The 25,866-nt window shown below is 35.9% G+C and overlaps 1 protein-coding gene across 4 annotated transcripts in view; it reads left to right on the forward strand.

Annotated features, from left to right (window-relative positions):
• SORCS2 (sortilin related VPS10 domain containing receptor 2) overlaps window positions 1-25,866 on the forward strand; it is a 546,865-nt gene that overhangs the window by 480,797 nt on the left and 40,202 nt on the right. For all 4 annotated transcript variants that reach the window (XM_082758745.1, XM_082758747.1, XM_082758746.1 and 1 more), the window contains exons 12-14: window positions 6,922-6,998; window positions 14,278-14,369; window positions 15,453-15,560. In XM_082758745.1, coding sequence (XP_082614871.1) covers window positions 6,922-6,998; window positions 14,278-14,369; window positions 15,453-15,560 — 277 coding nt within the window. The remainder of the gene's footprint in view (window positions 1-6,921; window positions 6,999-14,277; window positions 14,370-15,452; window positions 15,561-25,866) is intronic.

Below are 25,866 nucleotides of genomic sequence, written 5' to 3' on the forward strand. Positions count from 1 at the left end.
TTATGAGGTATGTATATTTGTAGCTTATAAATATATATCTAAATTGTGCAGACATAATATTAAATTTTATAGCTGCACATTAAAGTGTTCTTTCAAATAACTGGCTTGTTCCCTTTAAGAAACGTAATAGGATTTCACATTTACATTTTATTTTTGTGCATTTTAATCTTGGCAGCAACTTCTCTTTTTTTCACAGCATCAGCTATGAAATGTGTGTCAATTGATGTGTAAATTTTTATTATAAACTTGTGAAAGACTTTCCTATGAAAAATGTTTAGAGAAGTGTAGATTTTTCAGGTGCTAGTTTACTATAATTCTCTGCTTAGCCTCCAATCCAGATGGCAAGTCAAGCAAGCAGTAAGTTTTGCACTTCTGTGTGAATTGAGGAAGTTCACATTGAGGAATTGAGGAAAGTTCAGTTTACTTTTTGCCATGTCTGGCCCAAATACGTTGCATGCATTGTAATAAATGTATGTAGTTTTTCACCAAAGTAGCATACCAAGCTGCCGCTTCAGAAAGGGTGAGATAACAGGGAGATGACGGAGCATTTCCTAGTGCTCTTCACAGTGAAGATCCTGCAGTTCCTGAAGATTTTTCTCATGTCAACATGTTCCTTAACTTTGTGTGAATCGCTCCCTCAGCTAAGCACTACTTCAGTTTGCCAAGCAAAAACAGCCTATCTGGGACATTGAAATGCAAATTGGTCACATGCTTGGTCTACACTGACTGGTAGTTTACAAACCATGAATTTTTAGCTTGTTCATTGACTACAGAGATGCTATGGATGTATTAATTAACAGGCAATGTAGGCAAGGTGCATTCCTCTTTCTGATGCAGGTATCTGTCTGTATGCTAAATTTAAGTATCTGGAAAAGATTTTCCATATTTGAAGAATTATCAAAGTGTTGCATGTGGGGATTATTTCTTCTCAGAGTAAGCATGTCTAAAATCACATAAAAAATATGGGTAAATGCAGTGATAAGTAGTGGTTAGAATACATAAATCAGTAGTAAATTTTAAATGAAGTTAATCTCTGATATTTCTGTGACCCAGTAGGAACCTGCCAAAATGCCTGAGCAATGAAAAACTCTAATTAGCTAACTCTTTTGAGGTCTGTATATGTTTTCACAACTATACCACAATTCCAGAGAGCTTAGCTGTCTACTGGCCATCATTAAAATGCATTATTTTCTTTCAGAAATCAGAGCACTGCCAACTGCTAATCTGATGTGCAAAATTATGAATAGCTTAGATAAATATGTGGGACAGTAGTTGGTGACCTTGTAGCCTAGCTTTCAGGCATGCCACCCCTGCAGGGATGGAATGTGATTTTACTCATTTACCTTACCTAATCCCTTGTTCAAGAAAGGCAAATGGAAAGCATAGTCATGAAGATTTGCTATATCCCAAATCACAGTTTGAAAAGGCTTTTAAGAATGCAAATAGCAGAGATGAAAGAAGACTGTGTTTAATAATAAAAAATAAAATAAAATAAATCTGAAATTCTTACCAAAATGTTTCCTTATGTTTCCTAAATTTAGCAAACAAGTTGTCCGAACATAACAGCAGAACCATACTGGCTAACACCAAGAGTCTCTAGCACAATATCCTGGTTCTATTGGCAGCAAAAGCTTTTGGGGAGGTTGTTAAGAATGGTGAAAGTGTGTATGGTGACCTGGCCGTGATGTAGGAGAAAGCACACACACACGAATGTTTCTGATAAATTGTATAGGGAAAAAAAAAACAAAAAAAAAAAAACAAAAAAAAAAAAAAAAAAAACAGAAAACTACCACGGTTAGGTCCCTTCACCTACACAACCCACTGAAACTGTCATACTTTGGCTTTTTACTTTCAGACACATCCATCACAACCAGGGTCATGCCATAACACATCCTCAGTTTCATGACATGAGCACCCCATTTTCATGGCCTATAACATAAACCTCAAGTTCTTTTAGGTAATTAGAACCAAAACCAAAACAAATGAACAAAACAACAACAACCAGAAAATCCTCACACACAAAAAAAGAACATTTACCAAGGCAATAGCACCTGGTGAGACCCTGGGCTGTGTTATATAGTATGAACGTGGGCAAGTGATGCCAGTTGGCCTCAGGGCTGCAGGATGATCCCTTATTTAATGTATGTGTGTAGTTTGCAGTAATGCCACCTGGTCATTAGGAATAAAAGATGAGGCAATACATTGAAAATTGAATGAGAAATGCAGAAAGCGAAGTTGAAACACACAGTCTCAGTCATTGAAGGGTCATCTTTTCTATTTTCTCATTTAGCTGCAAAGGACAAAATAACCCAGGTTTGAGAAGGTTCTGTACCACAGGTGAAAATTTTAAGATTAGGAGGCAAAATGTGAGTCAGACTATTTTTCAGGCCATTTAGATCAGCAAAAAAAATACATTAGAATGATACCAATCATAGCTCTGGCTAACATAGTCTAAAGTTTGTTACCTACACCAGATGCAGGAACTTTTCCAGTATGGACTTGAATTGCACTCAGGATATTGAGTGCAATTCAGGATACCTCAGATTTTGAGATCTAACACAGACCCAATAAAATGATAAAAGGCTTCCATGTTGTAGTGGCACACCTGAAGAGTTACTTCAGATTTTTACAGCTATAATAAAGATTTTGGCATGATTCACCAGCTTACTGTGATGTTTGTGGATTGCGTTACTGTGTGGACATATCAGTGTGTGGTGGGTAGCAGAACGGTACTAATGAACTGCTCTTCGGGGGGTAAGACATTTGATGTCTTCGAAGTGTTGGATTCTAGTCTTAGGGCTGAGTATAATTTGGCTATTTCTCACATTCTGCATCACCTGATTGTGATGCAGAATGTGAGAAACAGAATGCTTATGTTACTGGCTGCCACACTTAACACAAATATGGTTCATAATTCCACTCAGATACAGCAAGAAAAATTTTAGAATGTTTCAGCTGTGTTTTCCGAGTGCTTGTATGACTTTGCCGTCATTTGTTTGCAATGTTGTTATGTCAGGATTTTTTCTGCATTTTGTCTGAAGTGAATTGGAGCTGTTGCAAAGGAGTTTATGGGGTGCTATTATGTATGCTTTGTCTAGTTAGCTAGTTTAATTCAGTAATGTGACACACTGTGAAGTAGCTAGAGCCTTGAAGTAAAAGTGTACACTCAAAAATAGCAATCTGCTGTATCTTTGAAGTTGCATGTTACTAGAACATAGGAAAAAAAAAAAAGTTAAATCAATGTAACACTTTAAATACAGACCTCTTAGCTCTTTTGTGACATAGATTAAATAGAAAGGTTTGAAAACAAAACTGTGATGAGTCCACTAAGTTTTTTTTTGTTTTTGAAGAACTTGTCTCCATTTGTGATGCAGGTTTCCTGCTTGCTATTTCTCCTGCTTTTTCCTTCCCAGTCCACTAACACTGTTTTTCAACAAGTACCCATTGTATAGCTACCAGATAGCAAAGAGTAAATAAATTGAAAAGAGTTTTCTTACGTGCGTGCAGACTTGACTTTATAAAGTTTGCAAAAATTAATGGAATCACTTCTTAAAAAAAAATCTGGAGTTAGTGAAAATTACAGCCTTCATTAGTGCATAGAGCATTATTACATCAACAATCAGAAGTCACTGCAGGCATCACTTTTTTTTTTTTTTTTTTTTTTTTTTACCTTTGACCTGGGGATGGACTACTTTTAAAGGTCAAAGAGCAGAGCCTTTCCCCAGAGTAGCACACCAGCCTTCATGCCAAGTTTGTCATCAGTTGTGTTTTTTGACAGAATGGCACTTCTCTGTAAGTACAACTGAGTCCAACGTCTTTTGTTCACTTACCAAGAAAAGACAATAAAGGTAAAAACAAAGCTAGGAGAAGTCAGATCTGTCTTCTTACAGAGCTGCAATTACAAAGCTTTTGCTAATATCTTTCTCATTAGCGTATCAGCTGGATGTAAAAGGCTTTCTAATGAAGCAGAAGTTGATGATGTTTAGTTTACAGACTAATTCTCCATTAGCTAAGGCAATTTACCACTGCACTTTTTAAGGTGCAGCTCCATATCACTTCTCAATATAAAGATCTACGCATGTGAGTTCATTAAAAGGTAAAAACAGAATAATTGGCATTTATCCAAGAGCAAAACTAACAATGCAATCATTAAAAGGTATCTGTGCAAAGAAAGGTGTAGACTGAAAGCAACACATTACATCCTAGCAAGAAAATAAATCTCCAGCTATCCCAAAGAAAAAGTTCTGTAATTACAGAATCACAAGCATTTACAGGAGCATATGCCAATGAAAACTGTATAAGGAAAGTAAGAATAGTGAATAATGAAAATGAGAATAGCAAAAGAGTAAAGAAATATATATTTTGGTTAAACAGCAAGTCAAATCTGCCTTCCCTTCCTACAAATCCTGAGAAGATATTTTCTCATTCACACCCCCTTCTAGTGGCCAGACTGATCTTTGCTACACAAAACTGATAGAATCTCGTCCTACTTCCCTATGAGAGCTTCAAGACTCGGGAAAATCAGATCAACCTTCCTGATCTTTGTTGACATGGGTTTTTAAGATTCAAAGTGATAATAAAGTGAAAATGGCTATAAAACAAATATTTTTAAATAAACTTAAAATTTAGGAGGAAATATAACTGAACTCAAATGTGAAGCTTTCATTTTACATCTGTCTTATTCAAGACAGTTTCTTATTCAGGAGTTTAAAATGTTTAATTGTTTCTTGCTTGCTTTGTGTTTTTTTTTTTTTTTTTTTTTTTTTTTTCTTAAACTGGAAGTTCTGCCTATGTGAAATGTGTTTGCAACTTACTGTTGTTTCTGTCACTGAGGTTTCATTTTGAATGCTGGTATCATGGGGCCTTTCTTAAATCCAGACAGCCTTATGTGTAAGAAATAACTTCGTTGTGAAGCCAAGTGATTGCCCTTACTAGCCCAGCTGCATGGACCAAGTTGGCAGAGAGCTGTGGGAAGGTGAAGCCTCCTGGTGAGGCCCCATGGCCTTAATGCTGACATGGTGCTGGGCCATTTTTGAAGACAGTGATTTTTTTTAAGGAAGGAATAGGGGCTGTTTACTCTGCAATTACCTGCTTCTTTTTCTTTTTCCTTCTGGCTTGGTACAGCTGCTGTCATATCCAGTAGCAGCCATGAGGGTCATCTATGCACTTTGAGTCTAAATTGGTTTTGGCACATTTTTAATCTTACTGGTTTAATCATAGAACTGTAGAAGGCCTCATGTTGGAAGGGACCTTAAAGATAACCTAGTTCCAGCCCCCTGCCATAGGCAGGGATGCCACGCACTAGATCAGGTTGCCCAGGGCCTCATCTAACCCGGGCTTGAATGCCTCCAGCAATGGGGTATCCACAGCTTCTGTTCCAGTTCCTCACCACCCTCTGAGTGAAGAATTTCTTCCTAATCTCTAATCTAAATCTCCCCTCTTTTAGTTTAAATCCATTTGCCCTTGTCCTGTCATTATCTGATTGAGCAGAGTCGCTCCATCTTTTTTATAAGCCCCCTTTAAGTACTGAAAAGCTGATATATATATACACACTTCATCCATACAAGCCCAGTTCTTAGATGAGTATTCAGTCCCCATCACCTTCATTCATACTATACCGACCTTATCAAATCTCCTAATGGCTTACAGGAACGGGTTTTATTTCAAATTGACACAACCAACTAAATCTTTGTTGAACCATTCAATAAATTGAGGACATGGCGTTAGATGGGAAGAGGAAAAAGCAAGAAGCATCTTCTAAAACAGTTGATACAGTTGAAGGAAATGAACAGCATTTTATAAATTTGCTGATCCTACATAAAAAGTAGCATAATCTTATCTAGGCTGTATGCATGGTTAAATAATGTAGTTAAACTTTTAAGTAATGAAACACATGCAGTCTTGATGGTCTAAATAGAGTGTGTGTTTTGAGCAGTGAGCAGAGTCATTCCTCTCTGGAACCTTTCAGCACTAATGACTACGCTCTGCCAAGACAGATCTGTTTTGGTGGTAAAAAACAGCTATTTATATAACACAAATGAAATTTCATACTGCTAATCTAATCTCAAGTGTTTTGCTTCCTCATCTCTTCTGCTTAAGAGGATCTGGTAACTTTTGCCTTTCTTTTTACTGCAAAAACATGCAAACCATATATTTAAGTCAAAATCCCCTGTAGGACATCATTTAGAAGGAATATCATGCTATGATTTTTTCACTACAGCTGTCTGGTGATTCAGTAGTTTGCAGTTTGAAACAAAACATGTTAAAAGATGGAGATCTTGCTATTTGGGATTGCACCTTCTAAGATCTTGTTTCACAAGTTTGTTTCAATACTTCTGTTTGCTATCTGCTGCTCTTCAGTGCTATTTTTAAAAATATTCCATAGCTTCCTGGTGAATACTTAAGTAAATCAAGTAATTCTGCTTGAGACTTGCATTTACAGTGCCTTTCAGATCCCATCCCCACTTTTCAGTGTTACATATTTATCCTGAGTATTTATCCTTTTTTTCCATAAAGTCATGCAGATAAAACATTTTTTATTTTAACACTTCAGTATGAATAATTTTACATAATGTGATTAAGGTAGGGATTCTGAGTTGATGCACATTTCACACTTGCATCTTAAATATATGTTCTAGTATCAATTTTTTAAGCATGCTGGAAAAAAAATAAAATGTTGTTTTGGCCTGTGTTTTAGTACAATTAAACTTCATTGCTCCCACCTATATACATCTAGCACTGTTGAAAAAAAAAAAAAAAAAAAAGGTTGCATATATGTTTTTAAGAGGCTATATCTATTGATACTAGAATAAGCATTTCTACCAATCATCTAAGTTTAATTCTTGCTCTGACTAGTGTCAGAACCGGATCCAATGTCTTGTTAATTGGGTGCCACTCTTGTTTCCTTCTCCTTTGTGACAGGTAACCTGGGGTCCCAGCTGGTTGAGTATAAAGAAGAAATGTACATCACATCTGACTGTGGGAATACGTGGCGTCAGGTAGGAAACAGAACTAGTCAAAGGCAACAGGAAATATTTTTAATTTAACTAATATGATGTATTTTATAATGATAAATTTATTTTCATACACCCACTCTTTTGAGGTAGGTGGCTATTATTATTCCCCTTTCACTTGGAAACTGAGAGATTAAAGAGGTGATTTACAAAGACTCTAATTGGTTAGGCTGTCAGGTTCCACTGAAACAAATATTTTGTTCTTTTTACAGAGCTTGCAAATACATTGCATAAGAAACATGCATTTAGTTTTTTTCATAGTTTCAGTAATCTTCCTATGCTAATGATGAAGTTGACTTGGGCTAAATCTTGCAGTACAAATATTCCAAGCTGAAAGACATGGTTTGGGTAGAAAGGGGGACATTTTTCTGCTTCACAGTTAAAACTGGTATTTAAGCTTAAACTTTTTTCTCCATTGAAGGTGAGAAAGCAAAAAGAGATTGAACAGATAAAAAAAAAAAAAAAAACTTTTCATTTTTTTAGTATGATTTAATCAGTTATAGGACTACAAACATTGAAGTATTTTTAAAATAACATCACAGTCTTGTAGTAGTTGAAATGGCATTTGATTTTTGGATGTCTTATGCTTCCAGTTCTTAGTGTTGATTTAAGCATTGTACCTTTGTTATTCATTTTATCATAAATTGCTTTGTATCAGCAACGATTAATCATAGGAATATATTCTTTTTGAGTGTAAATATCAACAACAGTAATGGTCATAAGACATGATGAAGTTCTGTGAACTACTTCTGATGTATATTCAGAAAAAGAAGGAAAAAAAAGCCCTCAAAGCACCAAAGTGCATCAAAAAGTCATTTGATTTCTGTTAAAATGGTCTTTTAGTGTTCAGATGAATTAAGATCTAGTTGTGTTATAAGTACAAGTAGGTGTGCAAGCGCTCTCACTAGCACTAGTGTTATTGACCTCAGGAATTTTGAGATAAAAAGAGCAAAATACAGACGTTTTCTTAGATTGCTATTTCAGGGTGCCATTAATACTCCACAGGAGGGCTTTTTAAAAGAAATATATTATTTTTGTCATGATAATGTCCTTTGAGTTTTAAAAGATGAGATTTTATGCCAAAATCTTTCTTGAATTCCAGCAGATGATAAATAGGTGGTTAAATGCAAAAGCCTTCCAGGATTTACAGCCTGTACTGTGTTATCTAAGTCTTAACAGAGGACTCTCTAATATTTTATCATCACAATTTTCCAGAGTTCTATAGTCTTGATGGGGTGAAAAATAAGAAGGAAAGAGAAAAAATGATCAATTTCATATTTTTGCTGCTTTTATTTGTGAGGCACTCAGGCAAATGATCTGCGATGGAACTTGACCTTAAGATGACTATTCAAGCTGTAAAACCAGCAACAAACTGTTCCTCATTATGACACCATTGCCTGCTTGATTTTAATTAAAGATGCTATGAAGCCTTTGGAAGAACTTACTCGATATTTGTGATCAAAATAAAAATTTACATTCAAGTGAGATGATATGGGAATTATTTAGAGAGTAAACTACAGGGCTCTTGTGCTGGTAAAATGAGAGTGAAGTTCATGTTTTGTTACAATTCCTAAGGTGGTTTTAAGTCACTGGCTTAGAAACGTTGTGGCAATGGTTGGTAAGTGCCCAGCACCTTTCTCACGCTCCACACATGACATTGCAGAGCTGTCTACAAACTCTACTAGAAGAAAAGCTATCTGTGTTTGTGTAGAGTGAAAAAGCAACATAGAAAAGTAAATATAAAGAACCTAGGAGAAAGGGTAGTTCAAGGAATTAAATAAAAGCTTTCCTGAAGTCAGAGCAATATTGGCACTGAGACTTATAGGAATATAGGACAGGGAAGAAGGTCAAAGATTGTGTAATTCAACCACCTGCTCTGAAGCAACATCAAACGTACCAGAAACATCTTTAACAGCGATTTGCCAGATCTATTTGTTAATCCTTCACTGTAGGAGATTCTGCAATCTACCTATGTGCTGTTTCACCGTTCTTCATAGATTTTTCTGAGTATTTAACATAAGCTGCTTTTTGTGCTGCTTTGCAAATCCTTGCTTTTTGTGGTTGTTCTTGCAGTTTCATAAATTTTGCAAGGTAAGCTGATTTATTCCTGTCTTTGAAGAGCGGTGGTTTCCTGTCAGCTTTAAATAACCTTTCAGATGTTGAAAGGCAATTATCATGTCTATCCATAGTACAGGTTATTGTTGGTTGGTTTCCTTTTTTTTTTTTTCTTTTTTTTCTCCTGCCCTCTGGAAGAAAAGCGTTCTTTTCCTGATGGATCTAGTTTCTAAACTGCTTTTCCCCTTTGTTGCTCATCAGCTGGACTATCCAATACGATGGCTCTCCCTGGAGCATGGTAAAACAGGATGCAAAATTACAAATTTTATCATTACTAAACAGAATTAAATGTTTGCCATTGGTGTCTTCGCATTTCTGTCACCTTAATTCAGAAGATCTCTCTTTTTTGCACTAGCATTGCATTGTTGACTCAGATTCAGTCTGTGATTTGTAACAGGGACCAGTCCCTAAGTTACTGAATTTATAGTACATCTCTAGGTTAAAGAAAATCTATTCATTATTTTCCTTCAATTTCTTAACTGATTTTATACACTTGGAACGATTTCAACTGAACCTGTATTTCCATAACTTGTGTATTGTAATGTTACATGGGAATTCAGGATGACCTACTATGAGTACCATTCATGGCAGGATGTACAGCTAACATTGATAGGCAGAAATAAAAATGCCCAAACAAGAGTTTTGTAAAATTAAGTAAATATTTTTGATAAACAGGAAAAAAAAGGAAAAAAAAATCTCATCAGTGACAATACAAATTGAGTTGGTTCCAATTGTTCTCCTGCCTTTCTGACGTATGATGCTGGAGTTGCTTATTGACATCTTTCGAAAGCACTTTTGTGTTGAAAACACTATTGCTTTACTGTATAACATTTTATAGCAAAATGAAATTTGTAATGGTGTACAGTACAAAATGGCACTGTAAACAGCAGAGGTTTAGGAGCCAATTGACAAGTAACTTAAATGTCCATGCAGTGGCAGTGATCTGGATTGTATGCGAGAAAAGGAAATCTAGCCTTGACGTTATGAACTACATGGGCTTAGATCATCTTAAGTGAACCATGAAGATGTAGCCTAAGGTGAACTCATGGGATAGATATGTCTATTTGGAAGATTTCTCCATCTATTAGACCAGGAAAACAATATCGTAAAATGTGTTAATGATAGTGAATAAGATAGATAAATAAATCTCACGTCCTGGGAGCAATGCAGCATCTTTGAACACATTTTAGAACGTAAAGGTTTTAAACATTGTTTTTCCCTGTGGGACCTGTTTTTTCAGTCCTGATTTATGAAATTTTATGATGCTCTGCTAAATGTTAAGAATGACCTTATGTATAATACAAGTATGTTTATTTTTTTTTCTAAAGAAATAGTTTATGTTCACATTATGGCTGCCACTGCTATTTCAACTGCATGTGTTAACAACACTGTGTTTGAAATAGGGCAGAGTAAGAGTGGCTTTTGGAAGAAATTGAAAAGTGAGCCCATATGGAACCTAATGAGGTTCAACAAGTCTAAGTGGAAGTTGAACTGCACCTGGGTTGAGGTAATCACAGACATGAATACAGAATGGGTGGAACTCTTTGGGAACAGCCCTGCCAAGAAGGACTTGAAGGTTCTGGTGGATGAAAAGCTCGATATGAACCATCAGTGCGTGCTTGCAGCACAGAAGGCCAACTACATTCTGGGCTGCATCAACAGAGGGGTGGCCCACAGGGGAGGGAGGGGATTGTGCCCCTCTGCTCTGCCCTTGTGATGGCCCACCTGGAGTAATGCAGCCAGGTCTGGTGTGCCCAGCACAAGAAGGATGTGGGCTGTTAGGGTGGGTCCAGAGGGCCACAAAGATGATCAGAGTGCTGGAGCACATCTCCTATGAAGAAAGGCTGAGAGAGAGCTGGGGGTGTTCAGCCTGGAAAAGAGAAGGCTCTGGGATGATGTTATTGCAGCTTTTCAGTATTTAAAGGGGGCTTAAAGAAGAAGATGGAGAACAACTTTTTCCTTGGGCAGACAATGAGAGGACAGGGGGTAATGGTTTTAAACTAAAAGAGGGGAGATTTAGATTTGAGTTTAGGAGGAAATTCTTCACTCAGAGGGTGGTGAGGCACTGGAACAGGTTGCCCAGAGATGCTCTGAATTTTCCATCCCTGGAGGTGTTCAAGGCCAGGTTGGACAAGGCCCTGGGTAGCCTGACCTAGTGGGTGGCATCCCTGCCCATGGCAGGGGGTTGGAACTAGATGATATTTAAGGTCCCTTCCAGCCTGAGCCATTCTATGATTCTATGAAGAAATGGCTTAAATAAAAGACAAGAATAAAAAAACTTTCATGGTGGATCTGCTGCGGAAGTATCTAGTGGAACCACAATGCTCTATCAACCTACTAAGATGACAAAGAAAGTCTATTGCGTGTCTAGGAACTGAATCTATATCCCAATCTGCAGTCCACTGCTTCATAATCTTTTTGTATCAAAGTAATTTGGAATGTATTTGTTTAAGTGAGATTAGGTGTTTGTGTTTTTGGTTTGTTTGTTTGTTTTTCCTGCAGACATCTTAAAAATGAGATGAAAGTGACTTCAGGTATTTTGGATTACTTTTCAAACTTAGGCATCTCAGAGTAAAATTGTGTGCAATAAATTTTTCTTGGATCATTTAAACGTGTTTCATTTATTTAATGGAGATCTCTTAATTGCTCCCAATTGATAACCTGGCCTGAAATAGCAGCTGAAGTTGTTACAATAGACACAGGAACAAACAGAGAGAGCAGAGGGAGATAAAAGACATTGATTTTTTTGGAGAACTTTGTCATCAAGTCAGAGAAGGAAAGATGTAGAAATGGACTATAATAATCAAGTTCTGTAGTGGCTGGCTACTTGTTAGGGTCATAATAAGTATATTACCTGACTTCAGTTAGTGGAGAGGCATAGGACAGAATTAATGGCTGACTGTGAATATGCATATTACTTATTCCTGGATTTTGACTTCAGCTCTGATACCAGGACCATCTTTACATAAACCCTTTTGTCCTGGTTTTGGCTGGTATAGAGTTAATTTTCTTCCTAGCTGGTATTGTGCTGTGTATTGGATTTAGGATGGGAATAATGCTGATAACACACTTATGTTTTAGTTGTTGCTGAGCAGTGCTTACACTAACTCAAAGATGTTTCAGTTTATGCTGCCCTGCCAGCAAGGAAGCTGGGGGTATGCAAGGAGCTGGGAGGAGACAGAACCGGGACAACTGTCCCAGGCTGACCAAAGGGATGTTCCAGGCCATATGGCATTGTGCTAAACAAACAAACAGATAAAAATAAATAAATGGGGGGGGAGGGGGGGGGGGGGCACTGCTCAGGGACAGGCTGGGCATGAGTTAGCAGGTGATGAACAATTGCATTGTGTATCACTTCCTTTGTATTTTCTTTTCTTCTTATTATTATTTATTATTTTTCCTTTCTTTTCTTTCCTATTAAACTGTCTTTATCTCAACCTATGAGTTTTTACTTTTTTACTTTTGTTTTTAGGTGTTTTAAAAAGTAGAGATAAATATTTACTTCTGTACTGATCTCCACAAGATTGAATTTATTAATACATTTTGATTTGCTGAAGATGAAAGAATTTCATACATTTTGGTTATAAAATGTTTGTAATGTGTGCAAGAAGAGCATGGTATAAACATGGTATTAATGTGTCCACTGTGCCTTGTAGTGTGCCATAGTTTATGTGGAAGTAGGGTAAAGCTGACATACTGAAATGGTTCTCTAGGAATTGCTATGGTGCTTTTCTGGGAAAATCTGATTTGGATGAAGTCATGTGGATACCAGCCTCCATTATCTTCAGTATGAAGGTGAAGCTTTTGGAGACTTGATGTTCTGGTATTGCTGTTTCTTTTTGATTTAAGCAGTAGTTCAAACAAAGTTTATAGGAGGATCAAAACTCCGCTTGCTTGTCCAACTGATCTCGTCCTCTTGAACCGTGTCTGAAATTAATGTCTGCCTTTTACTGTATTCTCTTCTAAAATATGCAGCTTTATGGAACAAGTAGACAGGAATGTAAATGCTTCATATCAGGATGTTGCCAGTAAATTGGCAATACTGAACAGCTGATCAGTCACTTGAAGTCCTAAGATTCCCATAAAATATACTCTTACTAGATGAGAGGAAGACTGAATTCCAAATCCAAATTAAATGCTTGCTATTTTTGAAGTAATTGTGAATGACAGATAAAGACTCCCCCCACCCTCCCTTTAGTTCAATCTTGCTGATAAACTCTCTAAATACAGCATTCTATAATATCAAAAAAAAAAAAAAAAATAGCATTTAGTGTTGTTGTCTGTATTTTCTTATTCACAAGAAAAGTAGAGCTAACCTTTATGTTCTTCACCACTGTTTGTCAAAGCATGTAGGAGGTTGTATGTTCATCTATTAAGTGCTATGCATGTGTAGTAACTGGCATGTTAATGCCTGCTGTTACGTTAAATGAGCTTTAATAGACTAATAACACAAGTAAACCATATCTTAAAACTGATACCGGATGTGGAAAAGGGAGGATAATTACCTATTCATTCATACTGCTGATGGCCTCTAGAAAATAAATGAAAAGAATTTAGGAGATTTTGAATACCATTAAATCAATATTGAATATATTTTGGTTCAGAACTTAGAGCAGCCTCCATGTGAGATCACACACAGTTTGAATTTAAATTAATCATTGACACTGGAAATGCAGAAAACATGCAAGCACCAATTATTTCAAGTTCTGTGGAGTCTGAAGAACATGTAAGAAAGTCACAGACAGCAATAGTTTTCCTATTTTTCTTAGAATTAGATTACAAAGCATGTCATTCTACAAGATACAGAGAATATGGCAAATACTGAAGTGAGGTGATAGGTCACTTGGTGATATATAATAGGAAGGAATGCAGAATGCACACTGCAAGAAATACAAGCTTGGGATAAAATAACTTTTGACAGTTTAATCTGACTGTGATTTGAACCTGAACGTTGTCTGATTCACCTGCTTAACTTTCTTTTGTGTTACAGCTGGGGAAGTATGAGTTAAACTGACTTTTATGTCCTTCTCAGTTTGAAGTGTGGACGTTATAAAACATACAAGTCTTTTAACCCTGGTTTGCTCATACATTTTATTTCTGCTGTTTTGTGCATTTGCTTAGTTGGCCTTTTTTTTTATCTGACTTGTAGGTCTTTGAAGAAGAGCATCATATCTTGTACCTGGACCATGGTGGAGTTATCGTGGCTATCAAAGACACCTCCATCCCACTTAAAATACTCAAGTAATCCTACAATCAATTAGAGTAGAATTATTGTGTATTCAATGCCTCAGACAAAGTTCAGAGTTTAAGATGAACGCTTCAATGTAATCATGTATGAAATGCAAGTGGAGTCAACTTAATTTAACATTAATTAAGTTGACAGAATTCAGGTGGATGTTTTCTTAAAGATTACTTCATGGTGCTGTTGACATGACATAATGCATTAATTATAACAAGATTTTCTTGCATCAGCGTAGATCTTTTTAGTTTGCTTAAAAAGCAAGCCTGGAATTCTAAAGTACAAGCATGATTAGTACAGCATGGAACTCTAAAGTACAACCATGTTCAGTATGATTATTGTCTGCTACTTTTTTGTACCAGCAGTGCATGGCACTGATATTCTGCCTGTTGTGCATATGTGGCTTAGGTATCCAGTCAGAATATTACTTTCATACTGTAATAAAGCTCATTTTTCAGTAATAATCCCTACACTAATATGATCATGGCTGTACACTTAGTTTGCTGGAGTAAAAGCCATCATTAACCATCCGAGTACAAAAAAAGGAGGAAAAGTACACAAGACAAGAGAATTGGAGTCATAAGCTCTGGGTGCAGAGACTATTTGAAATGCATTTTGCTGATCATTCAGCACCTTTAAAAAAAAAAATTTAAAGGATAGTTATATCTGTGAGGGGCCATCATCATGGTGCCTGGAGTTATTGAACATCCCACGTGTTTTAGCAATTGAGCTGTTTTCCCTACTTATGTTTCAATGACCTCTGCTTAACAGGTCTCCAGCCTGGGGACTACTAGAAAGAATGGAGTGTAAATTACTGACTCTTAAACCTACAAAGTAGCAAGATTGTTTGTTTGGCAGAATTTGTTTTTTATTTGCCTTAGAATTTCCACTGTTGTTACAAATTTATTATACGCTTCCTAATAATGTAAGCCACTAGCACATTAATGAGATATACTACCCATGCAAACTGTCTTCTGGTGATTGTAAATCCATGGCTTTAGAGTTTATGAGATTTTTTTTTTTGAGTGTATGAATTCTGATTTATATAATACTTGTAAATGAAAACCATTTCTGCTTTTCAACAGGTTCAGCATAGATGAAGGCCAGACTTGGAGTACACATAATTTTACCAGCACTTCCGTCTTCGTAGATGGATTGCTAAGTGAACCTGGAGATGAAACACTGGTCATGACGTAGGTTTCTGTTTTCACCTGTTTTTTCAGGGCTCTCTCTCAATATGCACTTGAGCAGTTTTTAAATTGTGGATGTTTGAAATAGTCCTTGAGTAACTGCTTTTGCTTCCTGCAGTCACACAGGCCTGATCATATCCAAATAGTCCTACTACGCAGCTTGTCTTTGAAGTTACCTGAGTGCAATTTCAGATTGTAAAGATGAAGAGTTCTGTTTGTGTGAGATTTCACATAGTTGCAACCAGAAGGTGTGGAATAGTAGGATTACAGATCTAAATCTGAGAAATATAGGTAAAAATAACTATAGCTTGCATTTTTTCTGTTTTCTACAGATTCTTAGGCAGACTTTAAAAGTGTTAAATATCAATCCTTTCTTGTGAAAATTGTCTTCACAGTGTAAACAACTATATTGTTGTCTTAATAACTGCATTACTGTATGAAACCAAACACTATGCTAACAAATACATGCTTTAATTCTGTGCAGTGGCTGAGGCATATGCTGCAAATAGAGTTTAAACAACCAGATTCTGCAACTCAAGCCCACATTTGTCTGTCTTTTTTTTCCAAAGAGCTCAGGACAGCTGGATCTGAGCTGCAGGTTTTGCTCTGTCTCAGGATAAATGCTAATTGTTACAAGTGTCTGAGAGTAAAAAAACACCTGCCAATTAGAGAAAGGGACAGGCTGACTGCAGTAGTAAAGGGGAATTCAAGAAAAAAAATATTCCTGCACTCAGAGATGTGCAGGATGATATGCCCGCTCCTATCAGTTAGAACAGCTTGTGCAACACTTTATATTGGAGCTCAGTGTGCTCATGACACACTTTTTTCTCCTATGAATTAGAAACAGGACTGCCTTTAATGTGCACCAGTAGCATTTTTCCCCAAGGGAGGAAAAAAAAAAGTGCTTAATGTACTTCTCAATGTACTTAAAAGTGTTGTGCCATGTTCACAATGTTATAGTGCACAGGGGTGACTTTGGCATACTGGTAGTCCATTCTTTCTTTCTCCACTATCCCATTCATTTCTCTTCCATTTTAACTTGTATGATCTGAGAAGAACAGCATTATTCCAGCATCTTACTCTTCTCTCAAGCACAGCTTTTTATGGTATAATATATTCCACACAGAGATACTTACAACTCTGAATGAAGGATTTCTACTGCCTTCATTGGAAGTTCAGGGATCAAAAGCTTATACTAAACTGTACTTACTGGCAGATAGAAAAGAATGTGATGACGATATGCTGTTTGATATTTTTTGTTGGTGGTGTTGGTTGTGGTTGTAGTATGTTTGTTTGTTTTGTTTTGTTTTTTGTTAAAAAACAGTGATTTTGTGAAAATATATTTAAATATCTGGATGAATAGCCAAAGACCTGATGTTAAAAAAACACAACACCTTTTTTGCAATCATCCATCTGAAATTAGGTTAGGGATTTCCTTCTACATTTCTAATTTGTATTAAAAAACAACAACAACATTATCTGGGAAAGGCATAAAGGGACCCAGTAGCACTGTGTCTAAGAGATTTCCTGTTCTCCATCATGGTGACTGGGACACTGAAAGTCCCCTGCAAGACAGGTTATTAGAATTCTCTTCTGTCCTAATTTATCCAAAATGACGTGGTCTGGAAAGCTTACTGAAGCAACAGGGGAATATGAACATGGTTACCTCAAGTCTTCATTTCAGAAAGTTTTGTGTTTTCTCCAAAAAACAGAAAAAACAAATGTTGTTGACTTGTCAAAAGTTTTCAGAAAACTGAATTGTCATCTGCCAGTCGACATTAATCAAAATCATTCACCCACATCCCCTGCAGTATTCAAAATATGTACTGTCAAATGCCAAAGAAAATATATTTTATTCCATTGTGCTCTGCAATAGACCTAGTGAAGAGTTTTAGGAGTTTTAAGCAGTAAAGTATTCATACAGTTTAGGAAAATAATTCTGTGTAAATTCATTTTCTAAATGAAGAGCTCAAATCCACCATTTACTGCTAAACGAATAAGTAAGGTATGTTCAGATATTGTCTCAACTAATTGATATATGTTAAATTCATCAAAATAGTACACATTCTAGTAGATTTTACTTTGCTCTAAATTCTTTAAGAGTGAAATTTACTGAAACTCAATCTTACGTTTCACAACATACTATTTTTGTGGGAAAAAAAAAAGCAACATAATAACACTGGATTGAGTGATGGCCCAACTTAGTGGAAAAAGGAAGAATTGTGTGTTTCTGAAATATTGTTGTTCCTCTTCAAAGGATGTAGTTCATATAATGAAAGTTTCAAATCTGTAAAAATTATTTCTTAAGCACAATTCAGCTTCTGGAAGCATTACCCAAACCAGGTTATTGAGATTGCAATGTAAATCCAGTCAGCACAATAACCATGGTACTTCAGTTTTAGTAGGAGGTTACATAAAAGGCCTTTTCTTTGTGTCAGGTAGAATCAAAATCTTCCTTATGGACAATTGTTTGTTTTTTTTTTTGTTTTTTTTTTTTTAGGGATTTTTTCCTAAGATCTTGTGTAGAATAACCTTTATAACCTTTTACTGTAACCCTTTAAAAAGGGTGACTAAATAGTAGATAAAACCTCAATATGTAAGAAAGTAGCTGATTTCCCAAGGTGAGTTCTAGGTTTTATTTGCAGCCATCTGATTTCTTGTCTGAGTGCAATTTGAATAAGTGTTGCTCAGATATGTTTTGCTTTTAAAATGAAGGCATTACCTCCTCCTATTTAGGTGACCATACACTATTTACTCTGGCTCAGCCAGGTGAAATCTGAATGAAGAATTTCCAATCTGTAATAAATAAAAGAGCTCTGCTTTTTAAATATGTGAGTAGAAAAAAAAAATATTAGCTAAAGAATTAATTATAAAATATAGTAAATTACACAGATTGATTTGATCTTTATCTAAGATGACACCAGAGATTTGATTGATGCAAAACTATGCTTTATAATGCCATATGTTTCTCCTTAAATTAATCTATTTTCTTCATAGTCCACCCTGTATTTACTTCTGCATAAGGCATCAGGCTAGGCATTAAATCTACATTTTTTTCCAAATGGGTTACAAACTAAAAGATTGTTCTTGGACAGGATTTTACTGAATAGATGGAAAAAAATGTTGGAGGTAATTCACAAACATCACGAAGCCACTGAACCTTTGGATAAAATGGAAAGGCGCTCATCCTGCTCCTCCCCAGCACTTCTCAGAACCTACGCATTCATTTCCGTTCCTTTTCCCCAAAAGAGCTGAAACCAAGATGTTCTGGCATAAAAGAATGATTGGCAATTATTATTTTTGGGGGGCAGGGAACGTGAAAAAACATATTTTGGTTCAATTTCAACTAAAATTGTTTCCTCCCCTCATTTTTCACTTTGGCAGCTAAACCGGGGGAAGGGGAGGGGAAGAAGAAAAGAAAAGCTCTTCTTTTTAGTGCATTAAGTATATGCACGTGTTTGTAGTTAAAAGCACTTAAGTCATAAGTGTCTAAGCATATTTGCACATGCTATGTTGCGTACACAAGCACTGTTTATATGCAGTTGTTTTATGTAGGCAGGTGTCTATGTTTGCACATGGAAGCATTCATCACTTTTGTAGTTGCAATTTAGGAAGGCCATTGATAATGTGACCTCTGTTATGTTTTTTGGGGGAATTAGAAAAATATGCTGAATTATGATCTTGATGCATAACAGACTGCAGTTTGAATGTGACATCACTTTCATCCATTTTACTAGTATGATCCCACTCTACATTTTTTGTTGATTTTACAATGGTGTAAAGGAAGTGAAGACAACTGTTAGAAGGAAAGCATTTCTATACAAATTCATTTGTCACTTTTCAAAAACAACACTGTATACACAGTCATGGCTAACATATTCTTCTAGCCCATATCCCTGTGCAAATCTTTCATTAATAATGTCACCACTTCTGTGAGTTAAGAACACTACACGTTGGCAGTGGTTACACTAGAGATAAAGTGCATCCTCCCAGTGCCAGAACCTTACTTTACTCCCTCAACTTGATCATTTCTTTAGAGATTCTGGCATGGGGTGGCCATGTGTCTTGCTTTATATTCAAAGGCACTATAGTAATACGAACTACAACAGGCAAAACAACAAAATTATTGTGACCTTTATTTTACAACATTTGTTGTTTCAGTTATGTTGTCACAATCTATTGTAAAGATCAAAATGAAGCTAAGGAGTCTCAGCTCTTTGAGCTCATCATAAGCTGACAAAAAACTTCTACCAAAGTATTGCTTTTGTGTAAGGTACAGCTGAGAAAGTCGTTGCTGTGGTAATGTAAATGGCCTCTGATATCTACTGAACCATAAAGTGGATTAAGCATTCAATCTGCAATTTCAATTGTGTTATAAAAATAATCAAGGAGATGTGACAATTAGAAAAAATACTGTAATGGTACAGTAAATTCTCTGACAACTGTTGTTCCTACTAATATGATTTGCTACTGGAAAGGAAGCCTTAGCATTAGGAACAAAATCTAAATACCACTTTTTTAGCATAACTCTGTGACTAGTTCCATTTAAATACTTTCCAAGAGATAGACTGGGAATTATTAAAATAGGTAGCTAACACCTCTGAAAGTCCTATTTCCTTTCTTGGCTTGGTCACACACTCACTGTTCAATTTTGAGGTTAAGATCCAAAAATAATTTCTGGTACCTGCCTACATGTCAAATGCTTTGACATCTTTGCTTTGGTGCTGCCTGGAAGAAAGGTTTAAAATGCATTATCCAAGTTAGAGCCATTGACGTGACCTTCTCTATAGGTGATATGGGCACTCCTGATTCAAATCCTAGCTTTTATTCTGTTGATAGTTTTATACATTTGAAGGATCTCCCAGAAAACAAGAGGTCTTCTTCTACTCCCAGCTGGCATGTGAAGCTAGCAGTGTGTATCAGCAGGGACTGCGCAGACAAATTTTGTTACCTGGCAGCGTGCTATTTCAAACATCACAGATGATGACAAAGACGTACAGAGGAATGCAAAAGCTAATGCAGCACTTGGGAGATTAAAGCAGTATGTCTAGAATGAAAGAGGCATCTGATTTCAAACAAAAGTAGTTATGCATCACATAGTTGTCATCACTAGTCTTCAATACGAGTGGAAAACTTGGACAATTTAAGTTGCCATGTTAAACATCTGAATAAATTCCACATGTGCTGTCTTCACGACCTTGGTGCTGTAGTACAGCAGGATTACTTCCTCCACTCAGAGGTCTTTGATTGTTCTCAGATATTCAGCAGTAAAGCAAAAGTGTTGCAGGTTAAGGTATGCTGCTCCAAGTATTTGGTGGGTCTATCTGACATCAGGCTGCTCAGAGCCATTTCCTTTGTCCAGACTAATAGAACAGGGCTAACAGCTCAAAGATAAACCAATGTAATGTGAAAAAAAAGTTGCTTAAGGCATATATTAATTTATATGGCATTAGATCCATGGTATGGGACATGATAGACGAAATCCATCTGCTCTGGCAAAGAATGTGTTTTGATGCTGTGAAAACCTATGAACAAAATCTTGAAGAACACAGGAGAAAAGTAAAAGAGGAAGGCAAGGATGGTGAATATAAAGAGCTACTGTGACATTTGAGATGAACAGCATGGTGTGAAAATCTTGTTCATTTCTCCTGAATGAAGCCATGAAAGCTGAATTTTTGGAAGACTTCAGCACCAGCACCATCATAGCTTCAGTCAGGTGATTCTCTAATGACACAGACAGCGGGCAATGCAGCTATTACTGCTCCTGTAAACTAAGAATATCAATTGAATAGATGCCCTTTTCTATTGAATAGAAATATGAATTTACCGGAAGAGATTATCATTGCATATATTTTCTATTAAATTAGCTCTCCCTCATTATGAGCTTTATCAAGAACAGAAAAAAAAAAAAAAGGGGGGGGGGGGGGGAAGGAAAGAGGAAAGAAAAAGCAATCCTCCAGCAAATAGTTTAAATGAGTTAGCTTAAAAACTGCATTAAACTGTCTTAGCTATCAAATGATGCAATCAAATTTAAAAATGATGTGCTCATAAATGAACCAGGAACAAATGTAAAAAGTTGTTATGGTAACTGAAATACTGAAGTTAAAATTATGGATCCCAAATCCTTGCAAATAAAAGGAAATGAATTTCTAAGGTAATTGGAATTTCTTTCAAAAATTATGTATCACAGCATCATCTTTCATAGTTTAAGCAGAATTGATTTGATGACTTTCTAATGAAATATAATTATTCAAGAAGAATGTTTTAGTAGCTTATGAATTATTATATTCTTGATATTTGTCTTTTAATCATTGGTTACCCTTGTTGCACTGTATGAATTTTTTCCATTCATATCCATTTTATTGGATATATGTTTTGCACCTGAGCTATTAGATTATGGTTGCTGTTATGTATCACTTTATTGTAACTTACATTTTTCTCCAATCCATTGCATCCTACTTTAAAAATGCTCCCTCCCTCCCCCCTCCCATTTTTTTTACTTTGGAAAGACACTTTAAAAATAAAAATAAAAAAATAAATCCTAGTGATATTTGGTAATACATTTGAGTGGGCTCTTGTGACATGTCTGCAAAACACTCAATAAGGCAACAATTTTTATGTCAGCAACAGCATTAATAATCATAAGACCACGTTTTCAAAGTGTTTGCAAAGCTAGGTGCATGCAAATTGCTGGATTCCTTTGGAAATGTGTCCCAGGAAATTCAAAGCTGTATGCATGCAGTTTTCAAGGAGTTTGTGGTTATGATGAGACAATTCCTTGAATCTCAGGAATTTTACTTCACTGAGAGAATGGTTGAATCAGGTACTGTCTCTGTCAGAACGTGGTTTTTGGTGTATAGAATAAGAAGAAACATAATGGAAATAAGTTTTTGTTTGTTTGTTTGTTTGTTTGTTTTCTGCAAGAGGCTGAGCTACAAGAAAAAGGTTATTTCTGTATTTTCATAAAAGTCTTTAGAAGAGAGACTTAGGATTTGTGTAGTGAGACAGTATAGATATAGATTGCACATAGCATCTATATTGTTCTTGTGGAATTTTCATGATTTCTGTAGTAATTTCCATGATTTTTTAATTATTATTATTTTTTTAATTAAAAGATGTTGGACTGGGCAATATCTCCAAATGTTATCTTATCTCTATTGCCCATGTTTCACTAATATTTCACTTCTATGGGAGACAATAGAACCTCAGCAGCCTGTGAATAATTCTGTAGCTGTACCTTTTAAGTTATTAATTCTTGTTCTTCCTCCTTTGTGCCCTTCCTCCTTTATGCCCCTCCTCCAAGTCTTTTTGAAGACAGCTCTTCAACCTATAGAAAGACTCTGAAGACATTTTGTTGTTGTTTTTCTTTTTTTTTTTTTTTCAAGAGGAAAAAAAGAATTCTTTCCATATATCTTTATTGGTTACTTTTTCTAAGCAGCTTGTGAGTCATCCTTGCCCTTCTTCAAATCCATTTTTAGTTGATGTGTAAGTATGCGTATAACATCCAAAATCAGACACCATGTTCTTTCACAGGCTTCATCAGTGCCAAGTTTATCAAAATATTTACCTCCAGTTCTTCTGTTTTCCGGTTCTAAATACAACCTAGAATTAGTTTTTCTTCTTTTGCAGCAAAATTGTGTTCTTGATATAATTTACAAGTCTTTGCTTTGTTTTTTGAAAGTTATTCTCCATATCAGTTTTGTATCTTTGATTTCTCTATTTCTAGGAGTATTTTTTACACTTGGTTTTGGAGTATTTTATCATGCTGATTTTTGTGTTATCTACAGAAAAGTTTCTGTGTGTTTGTTCTTTGACCATGAAGGTGCTAATGAAAATATTAAATGTAGATCTATCATATCTTTGTAATACATATCTCAAAATGTCTTCCTCTTTGAATAACTACTTTCTGAAAATGTCTTTTTTTTTCCTAATTAGATATGCAATCCCATTCTCATTATGATTTTAACTGCACTGTTATTTACTGTTTTGTTTTTTTTTAAGTTCAGACAATGTCACCTAGAACTGTGTAACTGTTTTAACAAAGGTCAAAATATGCCACATTTACTACTTTCCTTTATCTACTAAGCCAGTTACCCTGTAAAAGAAGGAAATTACATTAGTTTGACATGATTTGTTTTTGACAAATCCATGGTGGCTGTTATCATTTTAATTATCTCCAAGGCGCTTATAAGTGGATAGCTTAATAATTTGTTTGGTATCTTTGTGGGTATCAAAATGAATTCTGTAACTCCGTGGGCTCTAGTTTTTTTCACATCAATTTTGTTTTGTTTTTGTTTATTGAGGGGAGTTTAGGGGAATCTGTGTTTTTGTTTTAAATATATAGGTGAAATATTCTCCTTTTTATAGTCATCTGGAATCAACCTCATCCACTGTAAGGTCTCAAACATACTTATTAATTGTCCAGAGATTGTGTTTCATGCTTTCAGGAGACTTTTGACTATATCCTGCTTTGAACTCAACCAGCCATCTCCTTCCTTCTCCCTTGACTCACCTACCTCAGATAGCTAACATGAATGAAGAAAATTTAATTTTCTTCAGTAGAAAATGTTTTCCTTAGGTCAGAAGTGAGGCTTTGAGAGGAATTGAATCCTTGCACTTCAATGTATTTGTTGATAAATGAGTTAATAAAAGAAATGTAGCTGTTTTGTAAATTTTTTTGGAGCCTGGAGAAGCATTCACTAAGGTAGGTAGCTGCAGAAAAACATGGTAGTCTGCCTTACTTTAGTACCTTGTGTGGAGAAAAAGAAAAAGATATTAAAAAAAAAAAAAAAAGAAAAAAAAGAAACAGGTATTTAGCATGCAAAAGACACTTAATTTCTGTCAGCAAAGCCAGTCATATTGAACTAGGCATTGTGGAAAAAGCATGAGACCACCTAAGCAGTCAGTTTATTGCATATGTAAGTATAAGTGAATAAGAACATATGGTGACAGCAGCTCTCAGGATCCAGCTGAACCAGAAAAAGGAACCAAACCTGTAGGTCTCGATGCAAGACAGTTGTCCTGCTGAGAGAAGAGGGACCACACACCTATATTCACATACAGTCAGTGGACTGAGCCACAGTTTTTTTGGTTTTGTGTATTGTTTCTACTTCTGAACCCCAGGGCGAAAAGGAGAGAGAGTAGATGATGCAAGTCCTTTAATTTCAGAACCTTACTATGAAAAGAGCAAAACATGCAAACTAAATGCCGATGTTTCTGTTTAAATAAGCACACTTCTGTTGGTGAAGTTTCCTGTGAGTGTGGACTGTTCAATCATGGGCAGTAATCTATCAATTATACCTACACCTCTGTGCTATGTCTGAAAAGCAAAGACACTGGGGGGAGGAGAAAAAAAAAAAAAAAAAAAAAAAGGAAGAAATCACTGTACATCTTTAGTCTCTGCAACTTTTTTTCAACCTCTGTGGTGGACTTCAGACCTCTACATCCATCTACCATGGAAGAGGCTTAGATGTTGCCTCTGTTGCCAAGAATTCACCATTTCCTCGCTTCTGCTCCACCCTAGCTCCTCTTTGAACCTGGTATTCAGGACAAGAGAAATGAGTGTAAACAGCAGAATGCTTTTAGCAAAACTATACCATTCCTGCTCTGTCTGGACTTGGGCAAAACAGAGGACAAAACAAAAGGAATGAATTAGTTTGGAGAATGCTACTAAAGCTTGGAATATGAACTCTGTGCAGTACGAGCTGCACAGGAATTGTTGGCTTCAGAATCAACCTTAAATTCCTTGGCAAGTAAGACACGTAAACCTAATACAAACCACAAATACATTTGACTTTTGCCCAGATAGAGTCTTTATCCTTTCTAATTTGTTGCTGAATGTCATACTTGCCCATTTTGTTTTGGAAATAAATATTCTGGCTTTGAAAACGTTGGCTGCTTTGGCAGTGAAACCATGTTTTTAAAGCTGTGAGATTTCCAGTTTTTTTTCAAAGAGAAATCTACAGTTTATGACTGTTTTTTGTTTGAGATTGGACTATCTGAAATGAAGAGGAGAGTCAGAATTCTCCAGCACAATGTGTATGTTCAGTCTATTCCTTAGAAAGGAATACAATTTCATGATGCTGCTGTGAGTTTGAACCATAGTAATATTGCCATCTGAAATCTAAATTAAAAATCTAAAAATTAAAAAGAAATAAAAAGTTAAGAAGTTGCACCATCATCATAAGGACTTAGTGACAGAGTTGGAACCTGAATCCAGCATTCCTAAGTTCTGATCCCTGATCAGAAAGGTCAAAATTCCAGGTCAAAATCAGAGGTTGTTTCATGTAACGAGATAATAGACAAAAAT

Source organism: Aythya marila, assembly GCF_965140915.1.
Source record: "Aythya marila genome assembly, chromosome: 4".
NCBI lineage: Eukaryota > Metazoa > Chordata > Aves > Anseriformes > Anatidae > Aythya > Aythya marila.